Source organism: Rattus rattus, chromosome 4 (genome assembly GCF_011064425.1).
Source record: "Rattus rattus isolate New Zealand chromosome 4, Rrattus_CSIRO_v1, whole genome shotgun sequence".
Classification (NCBI taxonomy): domain Eukaryota; kingdom Metazoa; phylum Chordata; class Mammalia; order Rodentia; family Muridae; genus Rattus; species Rattus rattus.
In genome coordinates this window covers 129,678,697-129,693,433 of record NC_046157.1, presented here as the reverse complement: position 1 = coordinate 129,693,433, position 14,737 = coordinate 129,678,697, and the positions used below count along the sequence as shown (strand labels likewise).

The 14,737-nt window shown below is 40.1% G+C and overlaps 1 protein-coding gene across 1 annotated transcript in view; it reads left to right on the top strand.

The window, feature by feature from the left end:
• The window catches only part of Boll (boule homolog, RNA binding protein), a 106,457-nt gene extending 92,726 nt beyond the window's left edge, over positions 1-13,731 (top strand). Inside the window, exon 11 of the mRNA XM_032899544.1 lies at positions 13,573-13,731. Coding sequence (XP_032755435.1) covers positions 13,573-13,731 — 159 coding nt within the window. The remainder of the gene's footprint in view (positions 1-13,572) is intronic.
• Positions 13,732-14,737: the final 1,006 nt, after the last annotated feature.

Sequence of the window (14,737 nt, the reverse complement as noted above, 5' to 3'; positions counted from 1 at the left end):
GTTTGGATATGTTGTCTTTCTTATTTCTTCCTTGACCAGGTTATCATTGAGTAGAGTGTTATTCAACTTCCATGTGTATGTGGGCGTTCTTTCCTTATTGTTATTGAACATCAGCTTTAGCCTGTGGTGGTCTGATAGGACGCGTGGGATTATTTCTATCTTTCTGTATATGTTGAGCCCTGTTTTATGACCAATTATATGGTCAGTTTTGGAGAAAGTACCATGAGGTGGTGAGAAGAAAGTATATCCTTTTGTTTTGGGATGGAATGTTCTATAAATATCTGTTAAGTCCATTTGGTTCATGACTTCTCTTAGTCTATCTACGTCTCTTTTTAACTACTGTTTCCATGATCTGTCCTTTGATGAGAGTGGAGTGTTAAAATCTCCTACTATTATTGTGTGAGGTGCAATGTGTGTTTTGAGCTTTAGTAAGGTTTCTTTTCTGTATGTAGGTGCCCTTGTATTTGGGGAACCATATACATACAGATAATAGATATTTAGGACTGAGAGTTCATATTGGTGCATTTTTCCTTTGATGAATATGAAGTGTCCTTCCTTTTTTGATGACTTTTGGTTGAAAATCAATTTTATTCAATATTAGAATGGCTACTCCAGCTTGCTTCTTCAGACCATTTGCTTGGAAAGTTGTTTTCCAGCCTTTTACTCTGAGGTAGTGTCTGTCTTTGTCTCTGAGGTGTGTTTCCTGTAGGCAGCAAAATGTTGGGTCCTCCTTGCGCATCCAGTTTGTTAATCTGTGTCTTTTTATTGGGGAATTGAGTCCATTGATGTTGAGAGATATTAAGGAATAGTGGTTGTTGCTCCCTGTTATATTTGTGTTTGGATGTGAGACTATGTTTGTGTGCTTGTCTTCCTTTTGTTTTGTTGCAAAATGATTAGTTTCTTGCTTTTTCTAGGGTGTAGCTTGCCTCCTTGTGTTGGGCTCCACCATTTGTTATCCTTTGTAGGGCTGGATTTGTAGAAAGATACTGTGTAAATTTGGTTTTGTCATGGAATATCTTGGTTTCTCCATCTATGTTAATTGAGAGTTTTGCTGGATACAGTAACCTGGGCTGGCATTTGTGTTCTCTTAGGGTCTTTATGACTTCTGTCCAGGATCTTCTGGCTTTCATAGTCTCTGGTGAGAAGTCTGGTGTGATTCTGATAGGTCTGCCTTTATATGTTACTTGACTTTTTTCCCTTACTGCTTTTAATATTCTCTTTGTTTTGTGCATTTGGGGTTTTGACTATTATGTGACAGGAGGAGTTTCTTTTCTGGTCCAATCTATTTGGAGTTCTGTAGGCTTCTTGTATGTTTATAGGCATCTCTTTCTTTAGGTTAGGGAAGTTTTCTTCTATGATTTTGTTGAAGATATTTACTGGTCCTTTGAGCCGGCAATGTTCACTCTCTTCTATACCTATTATCCTTAGCTTTGATCTCCTCATTGTGTCCTGGATTTCCTGTATGTTTTGGGCCAGTAGCTTTTTCCGTTTTACATTATCTTGACAGTTGATTCGATGATTTCTATGGAATCTTCTGCTCCTGAGATTCTCTCTTCTATCTCTTGCATTCTGTTGGTGATGCTTGTATCTACGGCTCCTTGTCTCTTCCTTTGGTTTTTCTATATCCAGGGTTGTTTCCCTGTGTTGCTTTCTTTATTGCTTCTATTTCCATTTTTAATTCCTTCAACTGTTTGTGTTTTCCTGGAATTCTTTCAGGGATTTTTGTGATTCCTCTCTGTAGGCTTCTACTTGTTTGTTTATGTTTTCCTGCGTTTCTCTAAGGGAGTTCTTCATGTCTTTCTTGAAGTCCTCCAACATCATGACCAAATATGATTATAAATCTAGATCTTGCTTTTCTGGTGTGTTTGGATATTCAGTGTTTGCTTTGGTGGGAGAATTGGGCTCCGATGATGCCATGTAGTCTTGGTTTCTGTTGCTTGGGTTCCTGTGCTTGCCTCTCGCCATCAGATTATCTCCGGTGTTACTTTGTTCTGCTATTTCTGACAGTGGCTAGACTGTCCTATAGGCCTGTGTGTCAGGAGTGCTGTAGACCTGTTTTCCTGTTTTCTTTCAGCCAGTAATGGGAACAAAGTGTTCTGCTTTCAGGCATGTAGTCGTTCCTGTCTACTGGTCTTCAGCTGTTCCTGTGGGGCATGTGTCCTGAGTCCACCAGGCAGGTCACTTGGAGCAGAATAGTTGGTCTTACCTCTAGCCTCAGGCCTGAAGTTGCTCCTCAGAGCCGGGTTTCAGCCCTCCGTGAGGGCAGCAACCAGAAGGGCCTGCCCCGCCTTCTCTCGGGTCCCTGTGCACAGGGGGCCCAGACGGTGCTAGGCGTATTCCTCTAGAGTCAGAAATGTGGGCAGAGAGTAGTCTCCTCTGGCTTCCCAGGCGTGTCTGCCCCTCTGAAGGTCTAGCTCTCCCTCCCACGGGATTTGGGTGCAGGGAGCTGTTTGACCGGGTCCCTTCATATCCGGGCGGAGTCTGGACCACAGTGTTCCTACAGCTTGAATGCCCCTATCTTCCTGTTCCCAGAGGCCTGATACAGTTTCCTCTTGGGCCAAGGATGTGGGAAAGGGTGGGCAGTACTGGAAGTCTCTCCTGCCCTGCAGTATCAGGAGTGCCCACCTGTCTGGGCGATGAGCTCTCTCTCCCACGGGGTTTGGGAGCAAGGAGCTGTGGGCCAGGATCAGCGAGGTTCGGGCCCCAGCTAGAAACCGGAAGTGGCTCTAGTCTTTTGATACCTTCTCAAGAGTCCTCAGAATTACAAATGTCAAACACTTGCAGACACTGTCTGCAGCTGTAAGAACCACACCTCTGCTAGAGTAAGGGGCAAATCTGTCAGCAGCTATGGACAATCTAAAGCAGTCCCATATACATCCCACACCTGGGATTAGAACAAAAACATATTCCCATTACCTTTCTGTGTTTTTACAGAAACCAAAATTATCACTACAGGAGGCCTCCCATGGATATCACCCGCCTTGGCATATCAAGTTGTAGTGAGACTAGGTGCATCTTCTCCTATTAAGGATTAAAGAGGCAGCCCAGGGGGAAGGGATCCAAAGGTAGGCAGTGGAGTCAGAGACAGCCCCTACTCCTGCTATTAGGAGTCCCACATGAAGACCAAGCTACCCAACTGTTGTGTAGCTTTCCTGATATGTGCAGAGGGCCTAAGTCAGTCCCATGCAAGCTCCCTGGTTGGCAATTCAGTCTATGTGAGTCCCTATGGGCCCAGATTAGTTGATTCTGTAGATTTTCTTGTGGTGTCCTTAACCTTAGTTTAGAAATCTAAAATCCCCTCCTCCTCCTCTTCCACCCCTTCCTCCTTCTCCTCCTCCTTCTCCTCCCCCCTCCTCCTCCTCCTCCTCTTCCTCCTCCTCCTCCTCCTTTTCCACAGGATTCCCCAAGCTCCACCTTATGTTTGGCTGTGGAGCTCTGCATCTGTTTTCACCAGTCACTAGGTGAACCCTATGCAATGACGATTACACTAGGCTCCTATCTGCACGTTGTCAGGCTCACTCTAATAGTATGAGTCTCAGGCTGGACCAGTCATTGACTGGCCATTCCCTCAATTTCTGCTCCATCTTTACCCCCCGCACAAATTTTAGGCAGTACAAATTGTAGGTTGAATGGCTGTGTTGGTGTTCCAATCCCTCAATTGGAAATCTTGCCTAGTTACAGGAGATGGCCAGTTGAGGGTCCACATACCCCATTGCTAGGAGTCTTAGCTAGGGTCACCCTCAGAGATTCCTGAGAGTTTCCATTGCCCTAAGTTTCTAGCTCATTCCAGAAGTCTCACTCCCCCTCCCGCCTTATTCCAACTGTCTCTCCCAGTACCCTCTTCCTCCATCTTCTCCCAACCTGATTCCTCCTTTTCCCATCTCAACACCCACCCTCACTCAGTCCCCTCCCTCTGTCCACCCACAATGTCTATTTTATTGCCCCTTCTCAGTGACAGAATAACAGAAAATATATATTAATTAGAACTATCATGACATTAATATATTATTAACAAGCAATGTGCTTTAAAAATTCTATAACCAATTCTAAGTTTAGACAAAATACAAGGCTAGAGATATTCTTATTTTTGACAGGTGGGTTTTGGAGGTTTATTTCATACATTAACCTTTGTTGAAAGTATAAAGCAACTGATAGATCACCACATAGATTTTGAAGAGCAGAATTTTGTGTATATATTTCTAACTGAAGGAAGATGACCAAAATCTAATTTGTAACATACAAAAATGTAATTCCTTGTTAATATTTAGTTCTTTCCACATCAAATATTTAGCTCAGACGTTACTATGTAACTAAAGTTACTATATTTCTGTCTTTATTGATGGGGGAAAGTTAAGATAGGGTCTCAAGTAGCTCACACAGGCCACAAACTTGCTGTTTAGCAGGAAATGGCTCTGAACCCTTGATCAGTCTGCCTCTACCTCTAGAATCTTGGGCTTATGAGCATGTACCACCACCCCTGGCTTTTTATCTCATTGACTTTGTGAGAGTAAGTGTAGAGTGCAGCCTCCGCTCTCCATCTGCAGTGCTGCCAGGTGTCTGCTGGCACTAGTGAGCATGGGAGTGGCTCCGTCTTCTGAGCATACCGTTATATGAAAAAGGCAGAGATGTGGGAGGGAATGCAATTGTTGATTTTTGACAAGACCTCGGAAGCTAAAACTTGTTTTAGAGAAAATAACCCAAAAATATAAAACAGAAATGGTAGAGTTGTGTGGGTTGGGGAAAATCTGGAAAAGTTGGGGTTGGGGTAGTGATCAGAATATATGAAATTTTTTCAATGTAAAAAGATATCTTAACCTTTAAAATATAACAATAAACACTTAACTCTGACTTGGAATATAATAAATCTAACACCATACAATCAATTTGATGTATCCATCACTTTATAAGTATTACTTTTTAAATTATATGTCATGTTTGCTTGTGTTGGGTAGACCTATTACAGAGAATTCAGCTCCCTTTATTGTCTTCTAAATTACTGGAGGAAACATCCCCAAACTTTTTTTATAGAACATTTTCATATGCATCTGCCAGTTGATCTTTTTTCGTTAAAAATCATTTAAACCAAATACCTTTATGTACTGTGGATAAATGTAACCAACAGTATATAATGTTGAACATTTTTTCTGTTATTTGCAAAGTAGTTTACTCTATTTTGTATAAAACAGACTTGCAATTAAAGTCTGTCTAAATAGGGTCTTGTATATCATGCTAACTACTTATTTGCTCAGAAATAAACCATGCTTAGGAACTTGTCAAGTTATACTATGATTAGTAATCTTTGAACTATCATTGCATGAACTCAGAATTGCAAATCCTCTATTGCTCACTTATTGATGAGCAGCAGATGTGTCTTGATTTTCATTATCTTCATAGAAATCAAGGCCCTAGGGTTAAAGAGATAGCTCAGCAGGTAAGGGTACTTAGTACTCTTACAGAGAACCTGGAGTTTGTTCCCAGCATATTAGGTCTAGTTCCAGGAAATCTGGCCTTGTTTTCTGCTTTTGTGGACACCGCATGGTGCATATAAAGACAAGAACACATATATATATATATATATATATATGTGATGGTTTGATGAAAATGGCCCCTGTAGGCTCATAGAGAGTGACATTATTCCTATTAGGTGTGGCCTTGTTGGAGGTAGGTGTGGCTTTGTTGGAGGAAGTGTGTCACTGGGGTAGACTTTGAGGTTTCAGAAGCCAGGCCCAGTGTCACTCTTTCTTCCTGCTGCCTGAGGATCCAGATGGAGAAGTCTCGGGTACCTCTCCAGCACCACATCCGCCTGTGTGCCGCCATGCTTCATGCCCTGATGATAATGCACTAAACCTCTGAACTGTAAGCCAGCCCAGTTAAACGTTTGCCTTTGTAAGAGTTGGCATGGTCATGGTGTTTCAACACAGCAATAAAAACCATAAGACAACATATATAAATAAAAATAACTTTTTTATTTTGTGCAAATGAGTGTTTTGCCTGCCTATATGTTTGTGTACCATATGCCTGCCTTCTGCTTTTAGAGGCCATGAAAGGACATTGCATTTCCTGGAACTGTAGTTGCAGACAGTTGAGAGCTGCCATGTTGGTGCTGGGACTTGACCATGGGTCCTCTGTGTTGTTAACTGCTGAGCTATCTCTCCAGCCTCAAGAGAAAGTAAATTTTATAAACAAAAGGAAAGAAACGGGGATCATTTACCTCTGGAAAAAATTCTGTCAAGTCCTGTTTCTCAAGTCCTTGTGGTAGTCAGTAGTAGTTCGTTCATCCTTGTTCCAAACTTTGGTTTGGGTTTTGGATTATTGGGGATTTTTGTTTAGATTTTTGTTTTTGAAACAATTTCATGTAGCTTAGGTTGGCCCCAAACATAGCTAAGATTGACCTTGAACTTCTGATCCTCCTGTCTCTACCTTCTGAATACTAGAATTGTAGTCGTGTGATACCACACCCAATTTCATCTGATGCTGGGGATCGAACCCAAGGTCTCGTGCACTCTAGACACTCTACCTCCTGAACTACATCCACAGACCTCCAGGTATCGACTATATGTGCTAGTCATAAACACTATTCAGAAGACATGAGCATGAAAGGGAGCAGCAAAAAATAACTAAAATTGTCTAATTTTTTATTTTACATATTAATAAACTTAAATCATCTTTCAAAAACTACTTTTCAAAAGTGAAGTTCTAGAAATGTAGGTGATATAACCTCAACTTCCAGGGACATTAAAATTTAAGTGTCTGAGCACATTACAAACTATGGGGGCTTGTTTTATCCATGGGTTTTATATGTGCAGATTCAATCAACTGTAGATAAAAATATTGAATTATATTTGTATTGAACATGAACTGATACTTTTTCTTGATATTCCCTAAATAATACCATATTATTATTATTTATATAATAGTCACATTGTATGAAGTATTATACGTAATCTAGAGATGGCTCAAATATATGAAATGTATGCAAATTACATGCAAATACTGTATCTTTTTATGAAAAGGACTTGGTTAGTAACCAGTTGGGCTTTTTCCTAGGGCCCTAAAACCAATTCCTCACATCCTCTGAGGGAGGCCTAGAAGTATAGCATTAGACTCAAAGCTGTCATCTGAGAGCCGACTGTGCTCCAAAGGCCACACTCAGACGTGTGCGACTTAACTTGTTATTCGCATTCTAACCATTGCTTAAACTTGACTGCATATCCAGACGAAAGCCCTTTCTCCTTCTAAAACCTGCAATTATAGAATCATTTCATTTATGAAGTCAAATCCTAGTGTCTTTTACTATGCATGAAAAACCACTGAATCAGTCTTATGCTGCCAGGGCTGGTCTTGTTTTCAGAGGGTAACGTTTTATTCCTACACAAGCATGAGAAGCAAGCAGACCCACCAGGCAGGGCTTTGTTTTGTTTATTGAAAATAAATTTTTTCATATAATATATTCAGATTAGGATTTCCCTCCCCTAGTTCCTCCCAGATTTCCCTACCTCTCCATCCACCCAAATCCACATCCTTTCTCATCAAAAAACAAGAATCTAAAATAAATAAATAATAATATAAAAATCAAACAACCTTGAATAGTACAAGACAAAACAAACAGAAAAACAAAGAGCCAAAGAAAAAGAACAATAAACAGATACAGACACAGAGACACACACATTGACAAAATCCCATAGAAACATAAATGAGAAGTCATAATCTGTAGCAATTAATTATTAAAACTCCCGGCACAAGGTTTCTACCCATGGTAGACCACTTATGTTCACGAATGAATGACGCATACAGCCCTTATATTTTATTACACTTTAAGCAGCACAACAGCTGGGCAACTAACTGCCTACTCTCTATGCCGTTAGAATCCACTTTCCTAAGTTACTGCTATGCTTCATTTGGGCTCCAACCAGGCAACCCTCAGGGCCATGTTCTCTAGGCCCAAAGGCCATGACACTTGGTCCCTAGCCCAGAAAACCTAAACCCCGCCTATCTCTCTTCTCCCCAGCTATTGGCTGCTGTCATCTTTATTTGCCAATCAGAATTAACTGGGGGCAGGTTCCCAGAAGCTATGTGCAGACTCCCGATCTTGGGGGCCAGCACTTAGCATTACAATAAACTGCAAAGACAAAACCTCAATATATATAAGCAAAAGCCCTATGAGGTAGGAAAGGGAAAAGTTTTAAAATTTAAAAAAAAAAAAAAAAAAAAAGCCCAGACAAGCAGTTTGAGATTAAAAAAAAAAAAATCCCTCCGGAAGTACTTTTTTTCTTAGCCGTCGTCTCTTGGCAGTGTCAGGGATGGGTTCCATCTCATAGATGAGCCTTAAATTCAGCCAGATACTGGGTGGTTAGTACCACACGTTTTGTTCCACTATTTTTCTTTTATTAGGTATTTTCTTTACTTACATTTCAAATGTTATCCCCTTTCCCTGTTTCCCCTCCAGCAACCCCCTAGCCCATCTTCCCTCCCCCTGCTTCTGTGAGGTTGCTCCCCCACCCACCAACCCACTCCCTACATCCTCCCTGCCCTGGCATTCCCCAACTCAGGGGCATCAAGTTTTCACAGGATCAAGGGCTGCTCCTCCCATTGATGCCTGACAGGCCATCCTCTGCTACATATATGGCTGGAGCCATGGGTCCCTCCATGTGTACTCTTGGTTTAGTCCCTGGGAGCTCTGAGGGTTCTGGTTGGTTGATATTGTTGTTCTTCTTATGGGGTTGCAAATTCCTTCCAGCTCCTTCAGTCCTTTCTCTAACTCCTCCATTGCCCCTGTGCTCAGTCCAATGGTTGGCTGTGAGCATCCGCCTCTGTATTTGTCAGGCTCTGGCAGAGCCTCTCAGGAGACAGCTATATCAGGCTCCTGTCAACAAGCACTTCTTGGCATCCGCAATAGCATCTGGGTTTGGTGGCTGCATATGGGCTGGATTCCCAGGTGGGGCAGTCTCTGGATGGCCTTTACTTCAGTCTCTGCCCCATCTTTCGTCTGTGTTTCATCATGTATTTTGTTCCCCCTTGTGCCACTATTGAACTAGCATAATTTGCTTGTAGGTCAACCATTGTAAAGCAGATGTTTTGTAACTGAGTTGGTATTTATCTTTCTCCTTTGGTAGTGTACAGAGTACCTTCCAGTACCCTGAACACTAGTCAGTAGGGGTAGAAGCTCTACATAGGCACCAGCTTGACTTCTCCATGTTCACTGAGTTGTGTGGGTGTCTTCAACAGTGGGGCCTTAACCTCAGTGTGTGGAGAGCATCCAATAGCCTTGGCAACAGCCTGGGTTCTGTAGGGGCTCCCAGAGAGCACCTTTGGCCCACAACTTGATTGGATATAACCCAGTCCCAGAACTGGAGTCTTCATTTGACAAGAAAAGATGTCCAGTTGGTCCTCTAACTCCACCCAGTATTTGGCAATTTCATTTAAATCACCTTCATACATGTATATATTTTAGGAAGCTTCTAATGTATTAGATTTCCATACAACTCCTCAAAAGGCCCTGAAGTTTAACTAATCCTCCCCATATTTTCTCTCACTCCCCTCTTCCCTTCTCCTTCCATCCTCCCATTCCAGTGGCCCCTATCCATCCATAACTATGCTTTTCTACCAGCCCCATCCCAGAGTGATCCAGTTCTTCCCACAGCTCCTCCTCTGTACTTATCTAAGACCTAACAGCTGATATCCACACATAGGCAAATATAGTCTACACTTGTCTTTTGGGGTCTGGGTCATCTCACTCAGGGCAAGTTTTCCTAGCTGCATCTATTTGAGTTTCATGATTTCACTTTTTGTTAGTTTCTTTTTTTTTTTTTTTTTTTTTTTTTTGAAACAGGTTTTTGTTTAAAGCCCTAGATGTCCTGGAACTCACTCTGTAGATCTGCCTGCCTCTGCTTACCAAGTTCTGGACTAAAAGCATGTGCCACCATCCCCACTTATTTCATTTTGTCAGTGACCAAGTAATGATCCTGGTGCACTATACACTTTCTTCCTGCAGTCATCAGGTCACTGGCATGGAGGGAGTTTACAGTTTCTGGCTGTTAGGAGTAGAACTGTAATGAGTGAGCATATCTGAGGAAGTACCTCTGCAGTAGGATGTAGTGGCCTTTGGGTATGTGACCAAATGGTACAGCTGGATATCGAAGTAAGCGGAGTCCTATCTTAATAAGAAGTCTCCACATTGATTTCCATGGTGTCTATGCAAGTTTGCATCCTCACCATCTGTGGATGAGTATCCTCAGGAGCAGTAGCTGTCATGTGTTTGACTGATCTTGCTAACAGGGATTTTATTCCTAAAGCAAAGAGGACCTGTGCCTCACTCTGAGTGGTCAAAGTTTGGCCTCACCTTCTTACACAATTGGATAACTGAAAGCAGCACATTTGATAAACCCTGTCAAGACAGGGTGATCAGCCCTTCAAAATCTGCATTTCAAGAGTCTGTCAGTTGATTTTGGGCCAGAAGGCTGAAGACTTGAGCTCACATGTTGCTAACAGGGGACTGTGCTAGTGGAGATTTGTCTCTACAACCTCTCAGTTCTGGAAGCTGTGTTAGGCTTCCTTTGTGTATAGATATTTGGTCATTCTCAGATTTCTGACAGGGTTGAAGACTGATTATAGTCTCATAGCCTATTAGGCTGTTTAACTCTGAATATACATATTTTATTGGATAGTTATCAGATAGTATACAAGCTAGCCAAGATATAATATAGATTTTTAAGCCTTTCTCAAGCTGAAATGAATAATTAAATGTTCTGTCTAACTGATATAGTGATGGACTCGGTGTTGAGTATATCATATGCTTTATAAATTGTAGAATGGTAATAATTGTACTCAATTTATATATAAGTGAAAAGGCTTTTTAACTGGACAAAAAGGAAATGTTGTGGTTTGCCCTGAAGTTATCTGTATTTTGATGCTAATTCCACTGCCCCAAGGACAGCTGCCTAGTCACATACTCAGGAATCAGGTGACTTCACCAGAACCTTTTCCCCATTGAATTTGTAAAGTACAGGTGAGGGCTAGGTACAGGATAGAAGGAGGCCTGTCATTGGAGGAGAAGGAAGGATGGGCGGGAGAGAAGTTTGAAGGAAGAGGAGGAGACTGGATCAGAAAGGACAGAGGAGAGAGATGGGGGAGAAGCCATGGCAGGTGATGTTAAGATTCTGCGCTGTGTATTTACAGGTTGTTATCAATGTTCTTAAGGGATGGATGGTACCGGGCTTTGTAGGTTTAAGTGGGCAATTATATCTTATCAATGGGGTCAAAGATTATTGTGTTGTGTGTTCTTTTATGTGAGGGTTTGAGTGTAGGAAAGTGTGCGGCGGCAAGAGACACTGGGCCGCAGAGGAGTTGGGATGTGTTTCCGCCAAGATATCTAGCAGATATCTTGGGCACCACCGCGGTGTGGACCTAGCGGGGTAAAGGACAACAATACTCTTTTTTGTTTTTATATTTTTACAACAACAGGAGTCTAATCAAAAAATATTTAAATTCTAAAACAGAGTAAATCATGAGAAATACAAATCTATTTCAACATGCTTTTATCAAGCAACCCAAGTATACAAACCAGTTTCCTAAGCAAATAGTGTCATTATGGCTACTCTAGAATTTTTAGATCACTCTTTAAAAGTAGTATTGTTCAAGTAAGCATTCTGGAAAATATAAGAAACTCATGGTAAGTAGCAAGCTTCTAGAGTATCCCGGAAAACCTTTAGTTCAGACAACAAAAGCCTATGCCACCCAGTCTTGGGAACATAACACATCTCAAAATACTTCTGAAACAAAATTCATCACCAACATTTGTTCCTTCTTCCTCTCCATTTTTGCTAATAGCTATAATGTAGGCATTCATTAGTCTGTTATAATCCCTCAGTTTAGTCTTGTTATCTTAGCTCTACCATTGAACTACATCTACAGCTCTGCTAGTTGGGGAACAGTTACTCACGCATACTTTTATTATATCCTAGTGATGGGTACTAGATTCAAAAGATACAGATAATAGATACATAGATATACACACATATATATGTATATGTATGTATATATAATTTTATCTCATTCCTTTCCAATTTTTTATTATTTGTAATTTTGTGCACTTGTGCATGTGTGTATGGTTATGTGCATGTGAGTGCAAGTACCCGCAGAGACCAGAAGTGTCAGACCCCCTGGAGCTGGAGAAGCAAGCAGTTGTAGGCCAGCTAACATGGGTACTAGGAATCAAACTCATATCCACTAGAAGAGCAGTGCATGCTTCTAACCACTGAGCCATCTCTCTGGCCCCAAATTTTATCTAATTCTAAGATAATTGTCATTATCATAATTGTCTTATGGTCTCCTTAACTCAAAAAAATTTGTAAAAAAAAAATTTGGAAAATAAGTCCCGATGTCACTGGAGAAAATTGTCTTATAATACTCATTTTGGTAAGCTTTCTTTAGCTTATGATTATTATAGTACATTGTAACATTCTTTTCAAATTAGAAGACTATTTTGTAGCATCACAATTAAAGCATGTTTAATTCTGGAAGCATCCAGATCTGTTTTTACACTTTAAAACTAACTCATGAATTTCCTCCTGATACTTAGATATGCTCCAAGTTCTAGTAGGTCCGAAGAGTGCACTAAATGCTCATAGCATAGAACTTGAAACTATACATTGTTAAATTTCCCTTTAGAGAAGTTTTGCTTTTTACTCTTAGAAATTTTATCTATAGCTTTTAATTGTACATTATAGTCAGATGCAATTGATTTAATTTAGGTGCCACTTCAAACGTTTTATTTAGTATGGCACAGCCACTACCTCCTTGATGGCTTTATTTAATCACAATATTGAACTCATATCACTTAAAGTAGGAGAACAATTGGTAGGATTTCTGGGCAACAGGATTTGCTTCCCCTAGATGCTCTAAAGAAGGCATTTAGCATGTAAGATTCCTTAGTAAATTTCCCTATTTTCAATGTTTTAAGCAGGGGGATATCTCTGCTAATCTTTTTTATTTTGCAGTAGATCAAAGAAAAGTCACTTGTTGGAACAAAGCTTCATCACTAAGTGATTTGCCTAACAGACAAAATGTTTATCTATTAAGTAGTATATTAATAATCTGCTGATTTTCTCTCGATAGTACTTTCTTATCCATTAGATCTAATTCTAATCTTATATAGCATAAGCACATACTTTTTTTAAACAAAAATAAATGTAACCAAAGCTTAGGGATGATGTAATGAGAATATAATGTCATTTAGAAATCTCAGTGACCATGGCAATCCTCAGACCCTTTATATGTGATTTCTTTACAGCCACAGGATGCCTCCCTGTCTAGTAGCTTATTATCAAGTTAGCCTACCCCTCAGGCATTTCCTGAAGAACACTTTACTCAGAATCCGGACCCTAAGCTGGGGATATATGTAGCTCAGTGGTTGGCCAAGCTTGAGTAGCACACACAGGCCTAGGTTAGATCCCCAAGGCTATCTTAAAAAATATCCAGACCCAATCAGTCTTGTTTTTTGTAAATCTTTCCCGTAAGTAATTATAATATTTAAAGTGCATGAAAAACCCTAATTTTCTTTAAATCTTTTACTAGGAACCAAGGTTACATTCTGTGAGAAGAAGCTTTTCTCAGCCTTCATCTGTGGGTTTGAAACCTCGATATTCTCGAAGCCCACACTTTCATCCTAGAAAAGATTTCAGAGCAGAGGATTCAGTTTCCACTCCACCTTCCTGTACTGACTTTGTTAAGTAGACTCTTGGAGAAGCGTTTTGTCCAGAAATAGAAAATAACGAGGCCCCTATGTGGTCTAGTAACAAATGGGTTTGGGGATATGCTTAAGGTTAAATGTTTTTGGTTTTTTTTTTTTTTTAAGAGAATTTCTGAAATCTTAGTACCCAAAACATTGGAGATGCAGAGTTAAATCATGGTTTCCTTTATTAACTCCACCACTTAAGTACTATAGAGCTATAAGCCATAACAAACAAGACAGAATTGTCTCTAAGACAACAACTCTCTTACACATCATCATCTGGCTGGCTACCCAGCATGGTCATCACACATACACTTACAAACAGCTTTGATGTTTAAATGTTCAGGTTTATTCCAAAAGGTTCATAATTTAGACAAATCTGTAGCTGGCATATATAAAAATACTTACTAGCAGACCATTTTTTGCTTATGGTCTAATTTAAGCAGACACCATCTTGTTAGGGAGATGATGTGTATATTCTACTTTCTACATTATCCTGGTTTCACTACATTTGTGTTCATGTGTATTTTACCTATATTAAGTGGTTTTGAGAAAAACACATTTCAAACTCTACCTTACAAGTTTTTACAAACATTGATGTAAAGCAGTATTTGTGCTACAAAAAAATCCATAAACCTGTCACATTATAACCACTTACTGTATATGGTTACTGTGGCCAAAGTGAAACTATCCTTAAATGTCCTGAAAGATTATCTATTTGTGGCCCTTTGCTGTCATTTATACATGAAGTAGAGTTGCTCATAGGGCATAGCATCTTAGGGATTATAATTTGTAATCACATCATGTCAGATTCGATACTGTCAGTATTTTATCTTTCATTCATTCGGTTCTTTGTGAGGCTTATAGGCTTTTAAAACATTAGAATTTTCCCATAACACAGTTTTATTTTTAAATGCAAAGAAGCTATGTATGATTGCCTGCTGTTATGGAATGAGAGAAGTTTCTAAAAATTAAAAAATATGCCACAATAATTAGAATTTTAACATT